We start from the raw sequence: 25,268 nt of genomic DNA, 5'->3' as shown, positions 1-25,268 counted from the left end.
TTTGTACAGTTTTATTTCCAAAAATCTGTAACAACATTTTCAAATAAAACCTTGTAGCATAATTCACAGTTGGTAAACGTTAAAAATTAACATTGCTAGGTTGGTAAGCATCAAGACCATTGACAGAAGGCTACTGAATCACAACTAACCAATGTAATATATAAAGTTCAATGATTATGTCAAACAGTTATATTTAATATTTAATATAATATCATCAGTTTTAATATAAGTATTAAATAGATAATAAAAATATTTCACAAGACTTAAATGCTTGAAACAATTGTGTTTTCGCAAAATGCAAAATATGTATTGCTATAAACGTTCAGTGTTAAATCAATGTGTATTAATATTTGAAGCAAACAACCATGATTTAATGAATAGTCGATACTTACACAACTGTTAACCAAGAAATTGATACGCAGACACTACAAACGTGAAAATTAAAACAAAACAAATTCTATTGAGCATTAATGATTACTTCAAAGATATTGGACAATAAAATGGATGTATTTGCAAAGTTAAGAAATACTGTTAGTAATACGATTTCTAACACTGTACAAAACACTGCTTATGGTTTATCACAATTGTCAAATGTTCTCCCGGGGAACCCGGTTACTAGAGAGTTTGAAATAAATGCGCATATTGCAAGTGCAGGGCCAGCATTGCTCTGGAGAGTTTATAGTGGTTATAAAAAATCTACAAAACAAGAAGCAGCAATTTTCGTATTTGAGAAACGTGTTCTCGACAAATTTTCAAAAAACGACAAGGAATTAATCTTGGAAACTCTGAAAAGAGGAGTTGCGCAGTTAACAAAATTGCGCCATCCACAAATTTTAACAGTGCAGCATCCTTTGGAAGAATCAAGAGACAGTTTAGCATTTGCAACTGAACCTGTCTTAGCTAGTTTGGCCAATGTTCTAGGGAATCATGATAATTTACCTCAGCCATTACCAAATAATTTGAAAGATTATAAATTACATGATGTAGAAGTTAAATATGGACTTCTACAACTTGGTGAGGGCTTGGCATTTTTACATGGGGATGTTAAACTACTGCACAGAAACTTATGTCCAGAATCTATCGTTGTTAATAGTCAAGGAGCATGGAAAATTTTTGGATTTGATTTTTGTGCTTTGAATCAAAGTGTAGAAGGCAAACAACCACAGTGGTCATATATGGAATATGATATGTCGATTTCCTTTGTGGCCCAACCTAACTTGAATTATCAAGCTCCAGAGTGCATTTTAGCAAGTAGTGTTGGTACAGCAAGTGATATTTTTTCTTTAGGAATGTTAGCATATATTTTACATTCTCCAATGAATGTACCTCTTTATGACTGTAAAAATGATTTGTTGAAATGTAAACAATTCTTGGAACGTTTCACAAATTCAACTATTGCCTCTAAGCTTCTGCCAGTTCCAGATAACCTTAGAGATACAGTTAAACTGATGTTGAATCATAATCCTGAATTAAGGCCAGATGCCCATCAATTTGTAAAAATAGAATATTTTATGGATATTGGTGTTAAAACACTAAACTATTTAGATAAAATTTTTCAATGGGACAATTTACAAAAATCGCAGTTTTATAAGGGATTACCACAACTTTTGAAGCAACTACCACACAGAGTTGTACTGCATAGAGTTCTTCCGGCTTTATATAAAGAGTTAATTAACCCTCCAATGATTCCTTTTGTTTTGCCAAGTATTATATATGCAATGGACACAAGCACTATAGAAGAATTTAGAGAATATATTTTACCAAATATTAAACATATTTTGACATTGAGTGAACCACCACAAATTAGTCTTGTTTTAATGCAACACGTTGATTTATTATTAAAATTATGTACTGCAGAAGTGATAAAAACAGATATAGTTCCAATGTTACTACATGCTTTAGAATCTGAATGGGAACAATTGCAAGAATTATGTTTATCAGCTCTACCTAATATTACAACATTGATCGAAGGACCAGTAATTAAAAATGCAATTTTGCCTCGAATGAAAAGAATTTGTTTATCTGAAAAAGGATCCAGTAATAAAAGTCTTGGAGTTAGAGTCAATTGTTTATTATGCCTCGCAAAAATGTTACCTAATTTTGATCGATGGCTTGTCATTGATCAAGTGTTGCCATTTTTGCAAGAAATTCCACAATCTAGTGAACCTGCAGTTCTCATGGCCATTATAGGTATTGCAGTAACATATTTCTATAATAAAAAGGCAATAAATTAAAGTATGAATATTATATATTAGCTTGTATTTTTTTCAGGTATTTATAGAATGTTACTAAATCATAGCAAAGTGGGAATGAGTAAAGAAATAATAGCTACAAAAGTTTTACCGTTTTTATTACCTTTGTGTATTGAACAAAAATTTAGTTTATCACAGTACGAAGTTCTTACAAACCTGGTAATGGAAATGATCAATCGGGTAACATCAGAGCATAAAGAAGCTTTGAAACAATTGGATGCAATGCGATGTGAAACTCAACAATTTAATTTAGAGCTTTCAGAAAGTAGCAATGCATATAAAAAAATTGCTTCACCTACTGATAACGTAAATACAATTCCGACAATTCCGCCTCCAAATACAAGTGCAAATATGAATTTGAAATCGATACAAATTGAAAATGGATTGACGATGGAAGATAAACTTCGGTTAGTATTATAAATCATCATTTAGATTCGACTGCAGAGTTTACAAAATATAATTTATCAATTTATATAAATGCATCTCTAGTCATATGGTGTAACTTTTTTAATTTTTCAAATTTTAGATTAATTCAGCAACAAGAAGTACATCAAAGATTGCAATCACAGGCACCGTTAATACCAACAAGTATTCAACCTAAAAAGCCTGTAGTGAAAGATTTAACTGATACTCTGCTGAAATCTAATTTAGATCAGTTAAATTTATCTATGTCAAATTCAAGATCTAATTATTCTTGGAAACCACCAAGTTCTAGTCAACAGATGAATCCACAAGGACAAAATTTATATTTAAATAACAAAGGAAATACTTGTATTAATAACGTAATGATTCCACAAAATAATATTAATTATTCAGTGAATCAAGAAAAATTCGCAATTAATCAGCTAGAATTTCAGTCAAATTTAAATTCTAATTCAAGTCAAAAAATAGAAAAGTCACCTTCTTGCGATGTAATGGACTTGCTCAGTTAATGATTTTTAATAATACAAGTTTCAGAATGTTAAATATTAAGTAATTTACGAATAACTAATTTTATTAACCAAATATATTATAACAATACAATTTCTTTATTGTATTTCTATTGTTCAATCTTTGTTACATAACAAATAAAATTTTAAGAGTAACTGAAACAATATTATTTTGATATTGACTTTCATGATATATTGATATTTTAATTTATTTATAATACAAAAAAAATACGAAAATGATTATATTGGAAAGAACTACGAAATTAGATATCTTTAGCACAGGTTGTATTTAAACAATGAAAGCAATGTAATTAAAAGAATGGTAGCATTAGAAAAATTCTATTACTTATATGCAAAAAATTTAACATAAACAAGATATTGCATAAAAGGTGAAAGGCATATAAAAAATTAAACCTTTTTTTATATTAAAGTTCGAATTATTGCAAATTAATATACACATGCTTATAACATCATCTTTTGTAAGTAACCTATAATATAAAGTTTGTTTATAAAAATATCTGCACATATTTTCTTTCTTTGCTCTACTTTTCAATATATATTTGTTTAAAACAATACATGTTCTCCTTTTTTGTTATTAGATTGTATCATATCAAATTATTAGTTATTTTAATGAAATTTTAAATTGTAAATTGGTATCATTTCATTAGACTAAAATTATTATAATTATGTTAGAGTGTGTATGTTATGAAACCAATAATTCGATCTAGTACAATCTATTATAAATGCGATGATGTTTTACATAATGTTTAAGATCTTTAACTACTTAAATATATATGTACAAATTATTAATTTTAAAAATCATTTATATAGTGTCCATTTAGAAGATAATGATATAAAAAACATATCAGTGTTCTCTCTTCCAAATCTAGAAATCTGTAATTCAAGAGCTGCATTTAACAACAATGATAATGTGAACTTATATTAACATTAAAAACCGGAAAGGTGTTTACTAAACAAAGTATGAAAGAAATTAAAATATACAAAATAGAAAAACAATTTTTTTTATACGTCTTGTTATTTTTCAGTTTTTTATTGAGCGAGCGTGCCGAAGGCGAGCGAAGCTCTTATACTTGACTTTGCAACTTCTTTGTCCGCGTTTTTCTTTTGCACCACTCAACAAATTCTCATCAAATTTTGCACGCACATGCGTATGTACATCCAGATGGACATAGAAAAAGAAATTTTAAATCGGACTTGCCACGGAGAAATAATCACCGAAAAAACTGATCCTCATAGACTTCAATGTAAAAATTGAATTTGCTCGCACTCGGAATTTTCGTTATTGGGGATATTGCAAAACACCCACCGTTTGATATTCAACACATACATTTTAAAAACACTATTTCCGGATAAATATACAGTTTTATACATATATTTTCGTTCCAAACATATTCCTGGACATATCGAGACCAACTTGAGTCGTCCAGGTTTAAGGGGTGAAAAAATTTCGCTTTGGGCTGAAATACACTCCTGGAAATTAGCGGTCAATTTTGAACTTTGACCTCATGCGCAGTAGCAAACCGTTAAAAATAGTCCAGTTTTTTTTTTTTTTATTAGAATACACTTCAGATCCAAAACGGACCTATATGTGTTGTCATTATTAAATATAAATATAATATTCTATTGACAGAATAACAAAAGATATAAAACTACAAAGTATTGCATATACATATACTGCAGTTTATAGACTAAAAAATTGGCGCCCATCCACGGCAAAACAGGTGAAATAAACCTAAAAAATGAGGGTCCGAACACGCATATAAGGAAAATAAAAAAATGAATACTTCGGCACTTTGGCGACGTAATATGGTTCCTGAGACATTTAGAAACAAATTTCTATTAGGGTTTGATGCGTTTTGATGCCTAATAAAGCCAGAAAATCAATTTTTGTCGAATTTGGTTCAAAACGGTACAGGTGGCGCCATCTAGCGGCGAGCGGCGGAACTACGAAAAACTAAAATTTCGATTTTCTCCGAAATTAGGCAATTTTACGTATTTCTGAGGGTCAGAAATTGTTCTGTGAAGTCTCTAGAACCTATATAATGCTACAAGAACCTCCTCAGAGCGCTAAAAAAGAAAATAGAAAAATAGGTCAAAACATGGACTAAAAAATTGGCGTCCATCTAGCGGTGGAAGTTGGAACTACAAAAATAAAGAAATGCGATTTTCTCGAAAATTAGCGAACTTTGAGTATTTCTGAGGCTTAGAAAGTGTTATGCGATCGCATTAGAAGCAAAATAATGCAATAAAAGCTTCCTAAAGGCTTTAATAAAGAAAATTAAAAAAACGTCATTTTATGGAGAAAATTTGTGGCGCCATTTAGCGGCGAAAGTGCGAACTGAACTGAAAAAACGTATGCCCGTACACGCGTTAACAAAATATAAAAAGTAATATTTTGGAACTTTGACGATGTAGTATGCTTCTTTAGACATTTTACGGCAATTTTTGTTGAATAAGTTATTCATTTTTTGGCCTATTAAGCCGAGGAAATCAATTTTTATTTGACCCCTTTACTGCGTGTTTGGACATACGGTTTTTCAGTTTAGTTCGCAGTTTCGTCGCTAGATGGCGCCACAAATTTTCTCCATAAAATGACATTTTTTAAATTTTCTTTATTAAAGCCTTTAGGAAGCTTTTATTGCATTATTGTGCTTCTAATGCGATCATATAACACTTTCTGAGCCTCAGAAGTACTCGAAGTTCGCTAATTTTCGAGAAAATCACATTTTTATATTTTTGTAGTTCCAACTTTCACCGCTAGATGGACGCCAATTTTTTAGTCCATGATTTGACCTATTTTTTTATTTTCTTCTCTAGCGCTCTGAGGAAGTTCTTATGGCATCATATAGGTTCTAGAGAGGTCACAGAACAATTTCTGACCCTCAGAAATACGTAAAATTGCCTAATTTCGGAGAAAATAGAAATTTTAATTTTTCGTAGTTTCGCCTCTCGCCGCTAGATGGCGCCACCTGTACAGTTTTGGATCGAATTCTACAAAAATTGATTTTCTGGCTTTATTAGTCATCAAAACGCATCAAACCCTAATAGAAATTTGTTTCTAAATGCCTCAGGAACCATACTACGTCGCCAAAGTGCCGAAATATTGTATGCGTAGTAGAATTGATATAGGTGGCTCATGTACGTATCGGAATGCTGACACAAAATAATTAATTACTCATTACCCGAACATTATTTATGAACTTTTATGATCGAACCATGTAAATAATGCATTGCTAACCATTCCTCAATCATAAAAGTGCACAAAATATATGCACAAAACGTGTAATTAATTATTCAAAATGAGCTCGTGTATACCGCTTGTCACCGTGGCTGGCCTTAGGTTATTAGTTAATAACTAATTAATTTCATTAAAAATCTGAACAAATATGATACGAGAAAGTAGCTAAGGGACCACTGAACATTCTGTTATAACAAAAGTGCATAGACTGTACTCAGAAAGTGAGTAATTAACGATTTTGCATACTCATTATCGTGTATATTCCTCCTGCGCGCCGCCCGCGCATGCCACGGAGGAATAATCATCAAAAAGCCATATCCCCATAGACTTTAATGTAAAATTGAATTTGCTCGCGCTTATGCACTTGACTTTTCAACTTTTTTGTTCACGTTTTTCTCTTGCACCACTCAACCAATTCAACCGGATGACACGGTTGACTATTTTTGCTTTAGCGTGAAATTTACTCGCTCGCTCAACATTGTTAGGTTAGGCGCGGAGCGCATCAATCAAACAGACATAGTGTACTCCTTGCACGATTACGAAGTCTTGTTTCGTAGTATTTCATTTCGACAATTTTTAAAACTTTTAATAAGTGAGATTCATTCTGCCCCCTTGCTGCCATATTCAAATCCATATATCATGCCGTATGTGTTGATTAATTTCTTCGACGCAGCTAACCTCATCCTCTTGAAAAATAATATTGTATATTCGTTAAACTACAAAATATTCTTTCATCATATCTGTAAAAGTGTGACCGAATGTTCACAGAGCGTAGATATCTAATTATTTAAACATATTCCACAATGTCGAGTACCGATTATGCTACCCTTTTATCGATAGATTGTATAGGGTTAACCTGTGCTGAACAACAAACGAAGCTACTGTTTCAAACTAATTACACAGAGTAAACCCTACTCTTGTATCCCTACTTTTTGCTTATTAAAACTGACATGCGCAGTATGAACAAAACTTGTTTGAATTCTGTCTGTAATCATAACATCGCGTTCAGACGCTCCAATGTAAACAAAAGGTAAGGATCGTTTTTAAAATTTTTAGATTTAAAGTAATGAGAATATGATTCTGGTAAAGTAATGAATTAACACATTGTACACAAAATAATGCGTTTTTTATTTCTATTTATTAATGTAATACTAAACAGTTTTCGTTCGTTTTGTACTTTGATAATATTTGTTTGTGAAAAATTTAAACGCACCTCGTTAAAAAGATACAGTTTAATTAGTAATACAACAATAAAACTCAGGTTGCATTTAAAATTACTTGTATATTGAAATTAATATCAATTTCGAATCAATTTCTTTAGTTACATAAAAAATTGATATTTGAATTTGACTTTATACATCTCGAAATTAAACGATGAAACTTCAACAGTATTCTTATAAATTGAAATAAGAAGATAATATCATCAAATCATGTCTGATTCTGTATTTTCAAAACCTGACATATTTTTATATATTACACAGACAAACACGCATGGTATATCAAGGAAGCAAAATAAATATATTAAGGTCACAATGTCTTCACTAAAATCAAAAGGATGCCTCTTTTTAGCTTCATCTCTCTGCGATGGATTAGAAGACAATGATATAAAGTAAAAAATTAAGTTATTTATTTAGTACTATGTCTCTTTCATTCATAATAATTGTCATATTTGCACTCAGACAAGTAAATGTAAATTATTATTAACAAAAACTCTCATAATGCAATTGTAAAAGATTTAAATCCTATACATACTATGTCAAAAAAGTAAAAAGTACATCATTGAATATAAATCTGAAGTCATTAATGTATAGTTATACTAAGAAGATACATCTCATAATTTATAATTAAATTATTTTCTGTCCCATTTTTGTACAAGTATGACAATTATTTCAGAACAAAATTAAAAAGTTATATGTAATACTTTTGTATTAATTTAATATTTTAACTAATTTATAACAGACAAGTGACAACGTTACTTCTAAATACAGAAGCAAATCCGAACACATTAATTCCTATGCATGGAGTAACACCATTTCACTTAGTGATAGGTAATGATTCTGAAACTTTTGCGGAAGAAGTTACTAAATTATTTTTACGTCATGGGGGAAATCCAAATGTTAGGTAAATAATAAGAAATTATTTGGTGTATTAAGGTATAGGAATCATAACATTTTTAGTTTAATTGAAACAACAGATCTATGTTTTGATGAATTTAAATAACACTCAATTTTGCAGATCAGTAGATGGATTAACACCAGTTCATGTAGCAGCAGCATGGGGTAGAGTCACTGTGTTGGAGCTACTTTTAGCAAATGGAGGAGATCCCCTTTGTTTAGATGAGGAAGGACGTACTCCATTTCATTATGCATTTGATGGAAAATATTATAAAGCAATTGCAGTGCTTGGAAAATATTGTGATAAAACTGTTAAGGACAAAAAGTCAACTAATTATAAAGTGACTTTTGGTAAGTACAAACTGATACATCAAAAATATATATCAGAATTCTTATACCTATTTACTTTCTTATAGATAAACTTGTAATTAATAATGGAAGTTTCATAGCAGAATATGCTGATGTACAAATTCCTGATATAATAAAAGAAAGCGAATTAGATAAAAACGACGTTCAGAGATATAATGAAAAGAAATCTACTGATACTTGCGCAAAATATTTCTGTGATTTAGATGACAACAGCTTAAGTAGCAATGATCAGTCTGCAATAGATGCAGCAAAATTTCGAATTAATGAAGAAAGGAATAGAGAAAAAATGCTAGTCAATGAAATTATTAATAAACTTTCAAATTCTTTGACATCTAGCTTTCAACAACAGGAAGTTACTAATGAACATGAACTTACTTCAGAAAAGAACGATTATGACACAAGTCCACTGTCTACAATAAGTACAGACAACAGCACGATGTATAATATCAGGAATCAGTTTTTATTGAAAAATAGAAGACAGTCTATTACTCCTAAGTATCGACGAAAAAATTTTAAACAGAGCAATAATACTAAAACTCCATTAATACCTGCATGTAATGTAGATGATTATATTATAAGTAAATCACCAAATCTTGTGATAGGTGAATCATTTGAGAAAAAGCAAGAATACTTATCACCAAAAATATCACAGAAAGAATTAAAATTTAAAACTTTCACACCATGTGCGACAAGAAATCAACCATTTCAGTCTGAGTTTAATACAGAGAAAGCAATAGCAAGATCTACCCCAAGAAGAAGGAAACAATTTTATAGGCAATATTCATCGTGCAGAAAATTAAAAAAATCTAACAGACTTACATCGTCAGAAAATACAAGCCCTGATTCAGCAAGTCCTGATTCTTTATCTCCGCATCATTTTTATAATAAAAAACCGAACTATAAGCTAAATAAAAATCTCGTAATAAAATTACACGAGAGTAAATATGATGACGATGTATCAGTAAATTTTAGTTCTAATGAAAATAAAGAAAATGAAAAATATGAAGACAGTGAGGCTTTAATAGGAGGACTTAATAACAATTTTAGCAATTTAAAAATGGATGGAATTAATTTTGCTAAAAGAAACGAGGAAAACTTGAGAGGACAAATAATTTCACCGAAAAATTTTCCGACTGAGGAAGTGGAATTAAAAGCGAATAACGTATTACGTTCTTTTAAGGAAAATGCAAGTACGTTTTTTTCGAGGTAAATTTTTTATATGTATATAACTACAAAGCATATCAGTGTAACAGTATTTGTTAAATTGTCATCAATGATTATTAAAACATTACTTAGTATTTAATATGTACAAAGCATGCATTATAAGATAAAAACGTGATCATTTTTTTAATAGAGTTCATCATAAAAATTTATAAATAGTCATTCTAAAGACCCACAAAGATAGCTTAATTTTTTAGCTACCGAAGCAGAGGTTTTCTTACTGTTAATTTTATTAGAGATTTTTTAGTGTGAAACAGATTCAATAAATGAGTTATTTTTTATCAGTAAAGTAGTTGGAATGAGTTATGAGATTTATTGATGAGATATGTGATATATACTGATAATAATAAGATAAGATATCCATATTATCATTCTGCGCTAGAAAGTTTAACTATATTAACCATATGACGTAATTAAAATTTATACATTTTCATAATTTCAACTTAATTACATATTTCTTCAGTTCCAAATCAGTGTCATATATCACTGCACAAGAGGAATATAAGCACGAAGATCTAGACGAAGGCATGGCTTTTAGAGAACGTATAACTTATAAAATTTCATCACGGTAAGATATTAAAAATAATTATGATTTTTAAAACCGATTATATACAACCCTGATTATTTGTTTATAGGCAACTGTTGGATGATACTTCGACTAATAATTCCTGTAAGATTATTTAAGATTACGTAATTTTAACATAAAAGTTTCGGAGTTAGATTTAAATAATTTTTCAGGGCCCTCATCATTGCATTTACCTAGAGATGAACCGTTAACAAATAAAGTAATTCACGAAAAGTTAATTAATTTGGGTGATAATCCGGGACCTGTTACCCATTCTACAAGACAAGTATATTTAAAACGTCTTATGAAGTTGGAGAACAAAAATAGGGTAACAGAAATATATAATAGTAAAGAAGAATTCTTTGATAATGCTGACAAAAGTAACCGTGTTTTGGTTAAATCATATATGAGTTTAGAGAGGCAATTTGAGAATTTATCTATCAGATCTAAGGAACATTGTTCGGAAAAATACAACTCATCACCAGCTCAACATAATCGTGTTAAAGGTGCCTCTAAAGCTGATTGTTACGAATATAACGTGTCGTCATTTTTAAGATACGGAAGTTGGGTAAATGATTTGCAAATGTACAAAGCAATGGAAAAGCAGATTTTTGAAGAATATTCTGCTGCAAGTCCTTCTAGAGGATGGAGAGGAGGAATAAATAAAGATAATTTTACTTATTTGCTCTTAGATCCCCGCATAACAAACAATTTATATATGTGTGCAGACAATTTGCCAGAGGACACTGTTTGGTACGAATTTTTCTCCGCTGTGTTTTACATAGGCAAAGGCAAACGTAATAGACCATTTTCCCATCTTAAAGATGCTTATCGTGCATGGGTTTCACGTGATGATTCTGATGACGCGAAAATTCAACATATTTTAGACATTTGGAATGAAAAGTATGGAGTTATTTGTCTTCAAGTTTTTCAAAATTGTAGTACAGAAGAAGCTCTCACACGAGAAGCTTTCATGATTGATGCTATAAAAGTAGAAAGATTAAAGAATTGTATTAATGGAACTTATTATGGAAAAGCTAAAACATGGAGTATGAAGGAAAAACGTAAATTTGGGAGGTATTTATTGTATAAAGCAATGCAAATTTATTTAAATGAAGGAGAGAGACAAATATTTCCCTATAATTTAAGAACTTAATTCTGTTCTTATAGAAATTCAAAGTTTATATAAATATATGACTAATGTACATACAGGGTGTTTATTACTTCTTTTGACAAATTGCAAAATTGTTTTATAGTCTATAAATAAAAGTAAGAAACATATGTTACTTGAAGCTTTGCTGTAAATTCTTAATTACGAAGTTGTTATTATGTACATATTTCAGATTATATTTAATACTTATAATTTTTTGATAAGCTGTTTGTCAAGAAAAATAGGAAATGCTCTGTATATATGTATATGGATATTCTGTATTGTTTTGTAAATGTTTAAACCAGTGCAATACTATGAAAATAAATGAATAAAGAGGGAAAGATTGTAATAATTTATGAATATTAATCCTGTTTAGTTTTAGTTTTATTTAATATTTCATTATATTTATTGAAAATACAAATTACATTTACAGATACGGTCTTTCTGGCTTTATCTTAATTGGATTCCTATCCTTTTTAGGATACCACCTATGTTTTGTAGTATATGTCATTTTAGAAAGTTCTTCAATAACTACTTCTGATCTCTTTTTTTTAAAAACTTCTGAAATTTCTTTTTCACCAATAGCCAAAATAGAATTTGATGGAACTTGTTTCTCTTCCGGTAATGGTAATGAACACTCATAAGGAAATTTTGGCTCTGGATGCCAACATATAATCATATCTTTGCTTAATGGTACAACAATTTCTGATGGTAATTTAATAGAACTCATGTGTCGTTTACAAGATATGTTCAGCATACGTGTAATATGTAATGCAGAATTCATCTGTTTAGAAGTAAAAAAAGACATTGGTTATCGTCAGATCTATAACGTATTTATAAACAAATTATATTTTAAATTTGTAACTATGTTTATATAATATAATCGCAATACAATTGTCATAACTTCCCAGATCTTGATTGTATACATTTGTATGACTACAAAATATTTGAATTACAAATAAACTTCTTTATATTTACGAAATAATAATTATGCTTCAAATATATTCTGTAAACTAAAATATTTTTGAACTAGAGACATTACTGTAAATGAATATCATTATAATTTGAGATGTAGCATCGTAATATATTATCTACATATATTTAGTTTCATGAACTAAATTATGTTGCATGTGAAAACAAAGTACACTTTTTGAACACTCATTTTTTAATAGAAAAGAGTAAGATTGATTTCATAACAAAATATACTTAAAAGAATTAACTGATTTTAAGTTTATTATTTTTAATAATATAATCACGATATAATTATTTACAATTCTATTACTATAATTATACTACAATTGAAAAATCAAAACACACAAATCTGATCAAAAATACCTTTGTTTTGGCAGAACAATAATTATTATTAAGATAAAAACAAGTGAGGTTAGTTTAGAGTATTTACAGAATATCATCGGATGAGTTCTCATTTATTGTACGTATGTTGGCTCTGATTGGCTAAGTGTGTTTCGTAACCAGGGGTAACGTGCATGCGTTTTTGTGACATTGTTGACGCTGTTCATACTTATACAGTGTAAAAAAATCTAAAATCTTTACAATATTGTTGTCTTTACTTTCTATTGATATATCTTTGTTAATTGGATATATAACAACCGATGCAGTGAAAAGTATGTAATAATAGGAAGCCTGATAAAGTTAACAGTGTTGAGTCTGATCTCATGTTAGAACAAATGGAATTGTAATCCATTTTTATTAATGTGTCTGTAGCGCCACCTGTAATGAGATCTGTAAAAATTGAACTATATTTCAAGCGTCAATAAATTAGTATATGTTGTAAAATGTTCTTACATTTTAATGTATGGATGTTAAACGGCATTTAAAATTGTTAACTAATGCATTTGTTTCTAACCTTGTGGATAAAAAGTAGTATTTGAAAATAGGTACGTAAATCATAATCGTTTTGGTAGAAAGCATTTATATTGTTATATACGTTTGATAACTATTGTTATTTAAGAAATTTACAGACGCATTGAGAGTATAATTAATGTTAAAAAAGTAACATGTAAATTTATTTAGATTAGTTCATTATAATGTACTTAGAGTGTTTCATAACAAATCTATCATTTCTAGGTTATATTTGATCTTGCATTAGATAAAACTTAACCCTTAACTGGTGAGGTCAAAATCTCGTTTAAATTCTATGTTACCCAACAAACTTCTAATCTATACTTACTTTATAATGATTACATATAATGTACAGTATCATGAGCAGTTACTGACCACCTGTAGTTCATAGGTGAATGGTCATTTAATTATCATATTATAACATTATATGGAACTTCTGAGGCTCCATCTCACTAGTTAAGGATTAAATACAATATAATATTTTCATGTACTAATTTATGTTATATCTGAATTCTGGAGATAAAGTATATGGTTTTAAGTAAAAATTTGTTACATAGACATTACTTTAATTAAAAAAAAGGTATTAGTTATTTCATATGAAATTACTTGTGAAATTGAAACTTTTGAGATCAGAATTTTTCTCAATTACAAATAGTCTAATGTAAATTAATTATTCAATATTTATGTATTAAATTTGGTTCAACTAGTTTTGCTGATAATGCTAAGATTTTTATTATGAATTTCAAATCAAAACTATGAAATGAAATATATTAAAGTTAATTAACTTGACGATTTTAGGCAAATAAATCTGTTTATTGTATTATAATCTAAGATTATATATGAGATATTCTGGTAAAATGATTCTGAAGATATTTATTAAAATGTATTATTTAGTTGCTCGTAGTAAATTTGCTTAAAAATAAAAATATCTATTAACGTAAAGTAAATATTTATTATTTCAGGAATTTGTATAAAGTTAGTGCAGTAAATAGGAAAATATAATTTTATCAAGATGATCTTAACATTTTTCTACTTGATAGCAACATCAATTCAATCCAGAAGAATTTTATTTTTAAAAACACATTTGTACAAATTGTTTCAAGGAAATACAAGTAATTATCCATCGATTATGTTTTATAATAAAACATCATTAAATGCTTGCAAAGGTAATGTATAATATTATCATATGATGTTATATAGATTAATGCAATATAATACAATTATAATGTAGCATAATATGAAATATTTTTCTTTATTTTTGATAATACTAGAACCTTATATTTCCAAAATTATTTATATATCTATGCAGTATAAACACATCTATGTTATGTATTGTAAACACTGCTCAAGTATTTTAGTAAGAAATATTCTAGCACTAGTTGGTAATTGATTAAAAATGGAAGAATTTATATACATATAATAATTTCAAATTCAATAAATTAACAAACTTTGGAAACAGATATTTTTATATATTTATTATTTTCTTCATGTTTTGTTAAAGACATAATTTATAGAATATTATAAGATTATTATGTAAGATCGCAAGATAACTAATCTTTTTATAGAATTATTAAATATTCTTAAAAGTACATTTAATTATTTATATTGCATTGAGTAGTTGAGAAAGTTATAATAATAAGTATATAAAATATATAATTATTATTCAATTTTATTTCAATGGTTTGGAATAATACAGAGTTAAATTACTTGGTTATATATGTTCCATAAGTTGTTTCGTTTCTTTTTCATTTCTATGTGTTATGATAGCAACTCTTTAAGTAACGTTAAACATTAATGCGAAATGAAATTTTAATTTTGTTTTATCTAAATAATAAAGCTTGATCTTAAAGTAAATACACTGAGTTACATAATGAAATACCAAATAGAAGAATATATATGCTTGGTGATAAATAATTTATTTCCACCATTGTCGTTTAAAAATGTAACATGACTTTAATTTATTTTATTTTATATTTTTTTGTTAAAATATGAAATAAATATAAAAGTACAATGATCTGTTATCTCCGCGCACATTAATTGTGATACAATTAAATATTGTTCACAAAAAGTCATTGCTTTTAATGACAGAGATTTTCTTTTTATAACAAATTTTCTATACTTTTTCTAGTTTACTTATTTATTTTATAATTATTATGTCGAGTTGGGTTGAGATAGTAGGAAAGCACTAATGGAGTTTTTTAAAGTAGTTCATATCAGTACACACATATACATTTAGTAAGTAATGATTAATATCTTATTACCTAAATTGTGTGTATATTTGATAATTACAAACTTTTATTACTTATGTGTTTAGAATATTAAACATGTAAGTAGTAAAGTTTTGTAATTATCACAAAATTAAGATGTAAATTATATTTTCATATGTATTGTTTGTTTCTATTTGATTGATTAAAGTAGTGTTTTTATTGGATGAAAGAAATATTGTTTATTACTTTATAAGTATTATCTAGTATCTTTCGTATGTAAAATTACATATATTGATTTTATTATAGATGATAATTATTTAGTTATTTACTTTTCATATTGATATTTATTTAATGATATTAATTTAACATTATATTTATGTACATATGTATATATGAATATATGAAATAAAATTCATATACAATTATTATTTGCCTTGTTATTGGTTTCATGTAATCGTATAATCATGTTCGTGTTATATTTATAGATATTTAACATTCGATTTAATAAAACTTATGTTTATAAAAAAATGTTAGTCACAAGTTAAGTTTATTCATAAAATAATAACTGATTAAAAGTAGCTGATAGAATGTCATTGTTTGCTTACACCCTTACCATATATGTATACATTGTCCTTATTTTATACACCACAGAACATTTGTTCTTTATATTTTAAATACATTATAATAACAACAGTTTATGTAAGTACTTATGTTGCATTGCAAATTTATGCTCAAAGATTATTATTAATAAAATTTTTTGCTTATTTTGTATTTTGCTTTCTGATTTATTACAGAATTTATAATACAAACACCTTTTTAAAATGCTTAATTTTATTTTAAGCTTTTAATGTGATTATGTTTGAAGATATCTGATCATTAGAGAAAATGCAAAAGTATGTAATAAAATTTTCTGTATTATTTCAAGAATCAAAATCACGTGTAGATGACTATGCGAGTGATGAATTTATGACTTCTTATTTATGTGAGAATAAAAATGATGCTAGACTTGAAGAATTATTATGGTATCGTGGTGATACAAGATTGTGCACTATATATCCTCAAGTATGCATAAGAGATCATAATATATAAAATATATTTTAAATAAAACACAATTAATTAATTACTTAATTAATTGTTATTTTACTAGCAAAGAGTTGACATCTCGAGTTGGTTAACGTATCAGTATGGAAAAACGTACTTTCCTTTATATACAAATAATCACTGTGGAACTTTATTCCATTCAGAATACAAACTTTATATTCTTGTTGAAGCTGATCTTGAGAGCTATAAACCTCTAGCAGCAACTAAAGCCACAAAGGTATCATTTCTATGTATTACAACTTCTATTCAGTATTTATAAGAAACATCTGGCTTATGCTTATTCCATATTTATATTAAATTATTTGTTATATTACTTTATGTTTTTTTTCCTTTGTGAAAGCAAAATACTATGTAAAGGTTGATTTTTATATTTTATAACAATTATTAGCTAACATTTTTGCCTTTTGCCTGAGGCAATTAGTTTTGTACGTGTTTCTACTATCATTGCTTTATTATATGTTAAAAGCAATTTTAAATAAATATTGTTGCATCTTATGATTTAAAGAGTTATAGTAGTATTTATTAATTAATTAAAATTTTTGTATTTTGAGTAAAGGAAATTTTGTAAACCTTGCAAGATATGTATAGATATACATACTTAAAAATAGTAGCTATGTGTTTATTTTGTTGGTTGTACAAATATAAAAATACTTAATAAAATAATTCAATATTGGTGATACATTGATAATTGAAGTAAACTGTCATTACTAGAATACAAAAATATTTTTAATTAGTAATATTTAGTAGAATTATATGTTGTATAATGATAGCTTAAGCATATTATATATTTTAGGTTGAGGATTATGGTATAATTATTACATGGACGGCCGATAAAAATATTGATTTAATCATAGAATCTGATTTAGATATGGTAGCAAAACTTTTTATTGCAGCGATGGAAGGTCAATGTTACATTAATAATGGCTTATTATTGAAACGTATAGAAAGTATGTACATACAAGCATTGAGTTAGCTTATTACAATTTTGATATTAAAGCAACGATGTATTCTTTCAGCTGTCTTGATATCAGGAAAACCTTGCCTTTACAATAATGACTTATTGAATTCATCTCCAACTAAAAGTAAGAACATTTTAATAATTAGTTAATAAATATCTACAAATTATTTTTTTATGATACATCTTATGTATCATGTATTATGATATATTTTATGTGCAAAGGTAGTTACATTGTAAATATTTTATTAATCTAGATATTTGTAATGCATTATTAGTTCATCAGTTATAATTATTCAGCATTGTAGATATTCTGAGATATATTATACTTTGAAACATAAAGGAATAGCAATAAAATTCCTTTTTATATTGTTAAATTAAAGTGGGTCTTGAATTTAATTTACGAGTTTTTTTGGGGGTCTTGACTCGAATATATTGTGCAGTATACAATATTGCACATAAAAAAAGGTCTGATACAAAGATCTACTTTAAATTTTTAAAAAATTATTACATTTCTCGTTTGCAATAATAGGGTTAAAAGCGGAATTTCAATAAACATAATTTTACTTAAGTAAAAAGAGCAATATTGGAAAATACTTCATTTTTTCATAATTATAAGCATAAACATTTAAGTCATTCTATCATTATTATTTATTATTTCGGTGAGATAAGATAGTATTTATGAAAATTGGTAAGAATCAGGCTATTATTGAAGACGCTCCAAAATTGGAGCAATTGTAACATTCTTAAAAATAACACTGTTTGGAATGAAAAGTTAGGAAACATCGATTTGCAATTGTTTCTATACATGGTACACTTTTATAAAGAATTTAAAAGAATTGTATATTAATAACTGTAATAAGCTATTTAAAACTATAAAAATATGAATAGGAGTACATGAAAAATTAAGGTAATAGTATAAGCAGATACTGGTTTCTGTTTTTTGCGACTGTCTTCCCCCACTTTAAAAACTCTAAAAAAATTGAATATTAATAATCTTGACAAAGCGCTTCTATTGTACAAATATAAACGCGGTTATTTTATAATTTCTATTTAAAAAAATATTTTTGAATTTTTACAATTTTTTAAATATTCATTTTGCGGTTAAAAATTTTGAAAAAATTCACGAACACGTACGCCATAGAGCAGAATATCCCTGATTTTTTTCAAAATTTTCGAAAGATATAAAATTTAAACTGTAAGTTGTGTTCTGTCCTGTAACTACCCTTCAAGTAGGGGTAGATGCTTGATATTTGGCAAAAATAATTTTCTTTGAACTACTTATTAACTGATATACTCATTGATTGATTTGATCTAAACACACTTTGGACCAGCTTATCTGATTATACCCTGCAATCTCACAATAAGTGCATGCGTACAAAATATTTAAGTATGATATTAACTGCTATAAAGTGGTTGTGATATTAATAAGCAATAGCTAAAAAATATCAAACATGTCTCATATACATTGTTTTAATAAGAATTTATAGATAAAGCAGAATGGGAATTACATATAGAAAAATTAAGATTATTAAGCAACACTGCCAAGGTAGCTACAGAACAATGTAAACCACTCGAAGTCAAAGAATTTCCAGCTGTAATAGTGTATCCGGAGAATACAGAGATTATCACAGAAACACATCTTCAACGACAAGCAGTTTCAAGTGAAACTCTAGGTAAATTAGTAAAATTGTTCATTAATAGCACTGTACATTCATTGTTTTATTATGAGTAAATTTCAAAAATTTCTTGTACACTAATTAATATTTTATATTAGAAAGTACAACCAGAAGTCAAGCTTCAACACCAATTTCAACAAAATCATTTCAACAAGAGGGCGAACCAGTATCAAGTACAATGCAAGATTCTACTAATGATTTTATTGAACGTCAAGGTGTATCACGATCTGGTAGCAAGTCACTTGATACACTTGATAACTTGGAAGAAATATCACAAATTAAACAGTTTAGACAAGTATCTTGCAGTGATATCAAAGATACGAGTAAATCTAAACCAAAAACATTTTATGATGCTAAGGATAGTAATGTAGCATTATCTACATCTAGCTTTAAGTGAGTATAGTATTAGTAAATACGTGACTGTGAGAAATCTATAAGCAACTAAAAATATCCATTTTTTAGAAGTTCAGTGGCAGAAATAACAACACAATTACTAAACAAGAATGTAAAACCACCAAATGTTCTAATATATGCTGACAGTGTTGTTGCATGTAATAATGTGAAGGATGTATTAGAAGAATCTCTTGGCACAGAAAAGTATATTTATGTTTGTTTATTATGTTTATAGTTAGTGGAAATCTTTGTAGGCATTTTCTTTGATTTTGTATTCTTGTTACAAACAGATATACTATTTACACAATGACTTCGGAAGAAGTGCGCAAGGACGCGTGGATAGATAATGCAGTTTTAGTTGTTGTTTGCGGAAATGTTGGGAATGAAATTGGAAATCAGATTGTTGAATATATTCTTCGTGGTGGTAAACTTCTCGCTTTGTGTTCGGATATCATTCACATTTTACTTCCATCGTTTAAAACGGCAGAAGTACGTGAAAACGAACTCGTTCATTTCTCTTATGGAAAATGGAAGCACGTACGCATGATGCATCATATCTTCTGTTATCAAGCATCTCCTGTAAGGACGAGATTTTCTCAAGATCACGAGGATGTAAAGTAAGATATTTACTTATTATATTATATTTACATAGTAGAAACTTATTGCATAATTGAGTTGTACTACGATTCATACATTAATATTTTAGTACACTATACGTAATAAAATTATATGGACCAGAAAATGGTTCTAAAGACTTTCATAAATAAAATGACGTATACTTTTGTAACTTCATAAATATCAAAACATATTTGCATATTGTTTACATAAAAATGTAACTCTGGATGTTTAAAACTTTAATTAAAATAATCTTGCTCCACTTCAGTGCACATTATAGTTGCAGTTATATGTAACAATTTAAAAATGTTGTGATCATTTGAGAGGTTTCAAAAGTTCATTTTCAGAATGTCCAGTGTGTCTCCTCCATCTTCAGCAAATGTGCAAGATAAGAAAGGAAATTCTTATTCATTTGAAGTGAAAGTGCTGGGAACAGAGGAAACATGGCATACACCAAGCATCTTATTGGCAATACTTTCTGGAAGAGGTGGCAAGGTCGTCTTTTCACAAATACATTTGGAAGTGGATCCGATGCAATATGAACTTGAAGAAAGCAAATTTAGTGCTCTAAAAGAAAGTAATGCTATTAGATTGGAAATATTTAAAGATTTATTAAGTACACATCTTGGAATAGAACTTTGTGGTACATCACAAGTATCTGTTACATACACACCAGCTTTCTTTTTAGGACGACATGAGGTGAGGGATATGCAAAGAGTTTTAAATATAAATCAATCAAATAATTTCAATTAATAAATTAGCTATTTCTGTGGTTAAATATAAAGAAATAGCAACATAATTTTAGTAACTGTATCTTGCAATGTAGAGAAGTTACTTACATATTTATTAAATGTATTATAAGACTAAAAATTAAAATATAACAAAAGAGATTCCTTGTATAACAGATTATTGCCTTTATTTAATCTAATTTTTAACTGATATGTTTCCTTTATGTTTTACAGTTAAAACTCGAAATGTTAGAGAGGTTGAAGGATATCATGCAGTCAGATGATACTTTGAAAACGTCAGAGTTAGAGATTCAGTTTTGTCGAAGCAGTACGGTTCCTCGTTCAGCATCAGCTTCATATCTTCCTATTATGTTACATCAATGTCCAAATAATTTCTCAACTGTAGAATATTTTGAGGTAATATTATCATCCAAAGATATATATTAATAACCAACACACTATTAGATTCTTTATGATACATTTTTAGCTTTTTTGTTACAGAATTTAACTACGAAAGATTTAGGTCGTTTAGTAATATATGCAGATATAATGACATCATCCATGGATGTAGTAAATGGTCGTCCATTTCAACATGGTTTAGCTATTATTGTTCGTCAACAGACTAAAGGGCGAGGTATGTTTATAAAGTTTAGTTCATAATGCACAAGGCATCAATAAATTTAGATAAATGTTGTTGAATTTTAAAGGTAAAAACTTTATTCTATACCATATTTACTCTATTTAATTTCATTGATATAATAAGCTTTCGTATTAAAACTTGCATATATTATTTTTAAGGAAGAGGAAAAAATATATGGTTGAGTCCAAAAGGATGCGCAAATTTTACTTTGCAACTTCATGTGCCTGTTAATACAATACTTGGAACTCGTATTTCAATTTTGCAACACTTGGTTTCTGTTGCAATTGTGTCTGCAATTAAGTCTTTACCTGGATACGAGGTTTGTTTTTACAATAACAAATACAATATTAGAGCGTATTAAGTCACATTTTCTAAAGTTTAGGGGAGAATCAATCAAAGGTGCATCTTTGAAACCATTAGAAATATGTAGCAATAATAGTATAAAAAGATATATAGATAATATAAAAAGTATTATGAGATTTAATCTCTTTGGACTTGAATTGTTCTTTTCAAAGAATAATTTGTACGATGCTTATAAACAAAAAAGAACGTTTATCGCAATATCTAATTATTCTTGAGAATATATCTAATGGCAAAATATTATACTTTATATTATTGTATTGTACGGAATTCTTAGAAATTCCTATTATATACTAACAGTCTATCATATTATTTGGCTTAGGAAAAGATAAAGATTCAATGTAACTTTTATGGCATTATATTAAAATTAAATGAACTTAAATAAAATTGAACTTAATACACTTTGTGAAATACAGATATGTAAATTAACAGTCATATTTGAATTTTTAATGATAGGAGATTGATCTGCAATTAAAATGGCCTAACGACATTTACTTTGGTAATAATATTAAAATTGGAGGTATGATTGTAAGCGCACACGCAACATCAAATCTTACTGTCTGTAATGTGGGTAAGTACAAATACTTAATAAATGATTATTGTTGATTAATATGTACCCATAATTCACACGCAGTCCTATAAACTGTTATTATGCACTAAATTAAAGTACCTTTTATCATTTTTTATAAAAAGTGTTGAAAATTAGTAAATAATAACACTTATTTATTAGGAATAATTATTTATTCCATCGCAAATTTAATACATAAAATAGAAATGCGTGATATTTAATATATTATAGTGTATTAATTTAGAAGAAAAGATATTTTAGGCTTTGCAGGATTTAAAATATTTTTCAATAACTTATATTAATTGAATAAAAATGTATAATTTATTAATTGTAAACTTTTGGAATTTTGCTCTAATTGAGATAAAAGTTTAATATATTTTCCTAAACGAATATGAATTCATGGGTTGAATGTGTAATATTATATTTTTTATTTAATTACAATTTTGTTACAACTAAATTCCTTTTTAGGTGTCGGTGTCAATTTATCTAATCAAAATCCTACATGTTGTATTAATGACATAGTTAACATATTTAATGAAAAGTATCATAAAAAACTACAAACAATATCATATGAATTATATTATGCCATTGTATTTAATGCGATTGAAAAATGGTTCAACATTGTACAAAATGGTGATATAGATCTCTTCTTGGATGCTTATTATACATATTGGATGCACACGTAAGTCTTTTATATTAATTAAAACTTTCACTTAATTTTAATGACTCAGCTTTTCATTATTGTAATTTGTTTGCAATAATGTATATATTCATTTCAATTTGGATATTCTTTACACAACGATTTTGCTTGTTTTTTGAGATTCTTTGTACAGTTTTAAGAACTAACTTCCAAAAAGAGATACTTTATACAAAAATGTAATATTTGTAATTGCAGCGATGCGAATGTGACAGTCGTATCAGCCTCAGGCGCATCACAAAACGTTAAAATATTAGGTATAGACGAGTTTGGATATTTACGCGTACGAGACGAGAACGGTAGTATATTTACCGTACATCCTGATGGTAACAGTTTTGATTGTCTGAAAGGACTTATAGTCCCTAAATAATTGGAATCTCATAGAATTATATACGACTTTGTTGAATATAATTCAATAATTAATTGTATATTGTTGTTCTTTTTTATTTTTATACGTCGTATGCATGTACGTTAAATTGTTATAAACTGAAACGTAATCGGAAAGTAGATTGTTCAATTTGCTATTCTAGTTTATTATTTATTGATCGTCGCCTATGTATAAAACTATACTTGTTCGAATTGACATGTTGTTACACGTTTTGATCTAATATTTTATTCGGAAGAGAAACAATAAAGCACTTTGTTAAGCAATGAAGAATGACAAAAGTACAGTTTGTTTAATTATTTATTAACTGGTGGAACTGTGATATTTATTTTACAAAAGGTCACGATGAACTCAAATGATTGGAACCAGGTTATAAAATTGTATTTGAAAAACAAGAAACGTTATAATCCGTACTTCATTATTCTATACATTGCCGTATCATTTTTATATATTAATTTTATATATTCAATCTAAACATACAAACACGTAACAAATTGTAGTTATCATCAGATATCCGAATTTTTCTTAAAAATTGCGTTAATATATCATGTTAACCATATACACGTGCGAGTATTAGAATAGTCAAGGGCATAATTACCATTTTTAGGAATTGGCGAGTGTAAACAGAGGACAAATTTTGAGGTTAAAAATTTGGAGCTTAAGAATTCATATGTTTGTAAATTTAAGAAGTCAGAAATTCAGGCTTTCAGGAATTTGAAAGTTTATTTGGTAAATATTGACAAAAGGGGACCCAGCTCCAAGTCACATTGACCTTCACATATGTTGTCAAGGTCACTGTCCTGAGTAACCTACAATAAATTTTAGATTACTCAGGACAGTGACCCTGACAACATATGTCAAGGTCAATGTGACTTGGGGCTGGGTCCCCTTTCGTCAATATTTACCGTTTATTTAACTAAGGATTTGTAACTTAGAAATTTATAAATTTGAGAGTTTAAAAATTTGTATATTTCAGAATTTGGACATTTCAAGCTTTTTTGACAAAGAAGCAGTATCTGCTCTGTACCAATTCCTAGATACCAGTAATAACACCCCTAAACTGTTTAGAACATAAAACAATAATAAAGTGACTGCCCTCAGTTTCATCCAAAAATCATCTATCAAAATGCTCACAATTTCATTAATTGGCCACAGAAGCTATTCGGATGCATTTCAATTTGAATCGTTTAATTGCTATAATGATTTTAACAAATTCCA

General features: G+C 28.0%; 5 protein-coding genes across 15 annotated transcripts in view; 3 read left to right on the top strand and 2 right to left on the bottom strand.

Moving 5' to 3' along the window:
• Positions 1-470: 470 nt before the first annotated feature.
• LOC100882701 (SCY1-like protein 2) lies at positions 471-4,198 on the top strand. Its single transcript, XM_003704416.3, has 3 exons — positions 471-2,190; positions 2,272-2,659; positions 2,779-4,198. Exons 1-3 carry the CDS (start codon positions 471-473, stop codon positions 3,182-3,184), a joined length of 2,514 nt encoding a protein of 837 aa, XP_003704464.2. The 3' UTR covers positions 3,185-4,198.
• A 2,281-nt stretch (positions 4,199-6,479) lies between these two features.
• LOC100879967 (uncharacterized) lies at positions 6,480-12,200 on the top strand. Of its 2 annotated transcripts, none has more exons than XM_012287952.2 (8): positions 6,480-7,470; positions 7,922-8,049; positions 8,400-8,561; positions 8,676-8,905; positions 8,971-10,129; positions 10,608-10,712; positions 10,780-10,814; positions 10,883-12,200. In XM_012287952.2, the coding sequence occupies exons 2-8, from the start codon at positions 7,973-7,975 to the stop codon at positions 11,863-11,865; spliced, it is 2,751 nt and encodes a 916-aa protein (XP_012143342.2). In that variant the 5' UTR covers positions 6,480-7,470; positions 7,922-7,972; the 3' UTR covers positions 11,866-12,200. The 2 variants fall into 2 exon arrangements, with proteins under 2 accessions (XP_012143342.2, XP_076390315.1); XM_076534200.1 differs by lacking the exon at positions 6,480-7,470 and adding an exon at positions 7,477-7,523.
• A 25-nt stretch (positions 12,201-12,225) lies between these two features.
• mRpL42 (mitochondrial ribosomal protein L42) lies at positions 12,226-14,145 on the bottom strand. Of its 4 annotated transcripts, none has more exons than XM_076534221.1 (2): positions 14,051-14,145; positions 12,226-12,643 (listed from the first exon to the last, which is right to left on the bottom strand). In XM_076534221.1, exons 1-2 carry the CDS (start codon positions 14,081-14,083, stop codon positions 12,287-12,289), a joined length of 390 nt encoding a protein of 129 aa, XP_076390336.1. In that variant the 5' UTR covers positions 14,084-14,145; the 3' UTR covers positions 12,226-12,286. The 4 variants fall into 4 exon arrangements, with proteins under 4 accessions (XP_076390336.1, XP_012143360.1, XP_012143359.1 ...); XM_012287970.2 differs by lacking the exon at positions 14,051-14,145 and adding an exon at positions 13,262-13,401; XM_012287969.2 differs by lacking the exon at positions 14,051-14,145 and adding an exon at positions 13,195-13,335.
• Positions 13,619-24,334, top strand: Hcs (holocarboxylase synthetase-like protein). Of its 5 annotated transcripts, none has more exons than XM_076534199.1 (17): positions 13,619-13,757; positions 14,685-14,888; positions 16,855-16,991; positions 17,077-17,247; positions 17,824-17,977; positions 18,047-18,112; positions 19,467-19,661; positions 19,763-20,057; positions 20,130-20,261; positions 20,348-20,674; positions 21,020-21,371; positions 21,635-21,817; positions 21,902-22,034; positions 22,199-22,359; positions 22,857-22,971; positions 23,437-23,650; positions 23,864-24,334. In XM_076534199.1, exons 2-17 carry the CDS (start codon positions 14,735-14,737, stop codon positions 24,033-24,035), a joined length of 2,961 nt encoding a protein of 986 aa, XP_076390314.1. In that variant the 5' UTR covers positions 13,619-13,757; positions 14,685-14,734; the 3' UTR covers positions 24,036-24,334. The 5 variants fall into 5 exon arrangements, with proteins under 5 accessions (XP_076390314.1, XP_003704465.2, XP_012143357.2 ...); XM_003704417.3 differs by having other exon boundaries at positions 20,127-20,261; XM_076534198.1 differs by lacking the exon at positions 13,619-13,757 and adding an exon at positions 14,169-14,302 and having other exon boundaries at positions 20,127-20,261.
• LOC100882921 (metabotropic glutamate receptor 8) overlaps positions 17,892-25,268 on the bottom strand; it is a 78,679-nt gene continuing 71,302 nt past the window's right edge. For all 3 annotated transcript variants that reach the window (XM_012287961.2, XM_076534195.1, XM_076534194.1), the window contains exon 19: positions 17,892-18,106. The gene's annotated coding sequence lies outside the window, so the exon portion shown is untranslated. The remainder of the gene's footprint in view (positions 18,107-25,268) is intronic.

This window comes from Megachile rotundata, chromosome 8 (assembly GCF_050947335.1).
Source record: "Megachile rotundata isolate GNS110a chromosome 8, iyMegRotu1, whole genome shotgun sequence".
Classification (NCBI taxonomy): Eukaryota; Metazoa; Arthropoda; class Insecta; order Hymenoptera; family Megachilidae; genus Megachile; species Megachile rotundata.
The sequence above is the reverse complement of the archived record's forward strand: the minus strand, read 5'-3'. Positions and strand labels throughout refer to the sequence as shown.

Coding starts and splice junctions, on each gene's coding strand:
- LOC100882701 (XM_003704416.3), top strand. CDS start 471: ATGATTACTTCAAAGATATTGGACAATAAAATGGATGTATTTGCAAAG. Junction 2,191..2,271: donor AGTTCTCATGGCCATTATAG/GTATTGCAGTAA, acceptor TATTTTTTTCAG/GTATTTATAGAATGTTACTA. Junction 2,660..2,778: donor ACGATGGAAGATAAACTTCG/GTTAGTATTATA, acceptor TTCAAATTTTAG/ATTAATTCAGCAACAAGAAG.
- mRpL42 (XM_012287968.2), bottom strand. CDS start 12,787: ATGTATACAATCAAGATCTGGGAAGTTATGACAATT. Junction 12,644..12,751: donor TCTGGGAAGTTATGACAATT/GTATTGCGATTA, acceptor ACTTCTAAACAG/ATGAATTCTGCATTACATAT.
- Hcs (XM_003704417.3), top strand. CDS start 14,735: ATGATCTTAACATTTTTCTACTTGATAGCAACATCAATTCAATCCAGA. Junction 17,248..17,823: donor CAGCAACTAAAGCCACAAAG/GTATCATTTCTA, acceptor TATATATTTTAG/GTTGAGGATTATGGTATAAT. Junction 23,651..23,863: donor TATACATATTGGATGCACAC/GTAAGTCTTTTA, acceptor TTGTAATTGCAG/CGATGCGAATGTGACAGTCG.
- LOC100879967 (XM_076534200.1), top strand. Junction 8,906..8,970: donor TAATTATAAAGTGACTTTTG/GTAAGTACAAAC, acceptor ACTTTCTTATAG/ATAAACTTGTAATTAATAAT. Junction 10,130..10,607: donor GCAAGTACGTTTTTTTCGAG/GTAAATTTTTTA, acceptor ATATTTCTTCAG/TTCCAAATCAGTGTCATATA.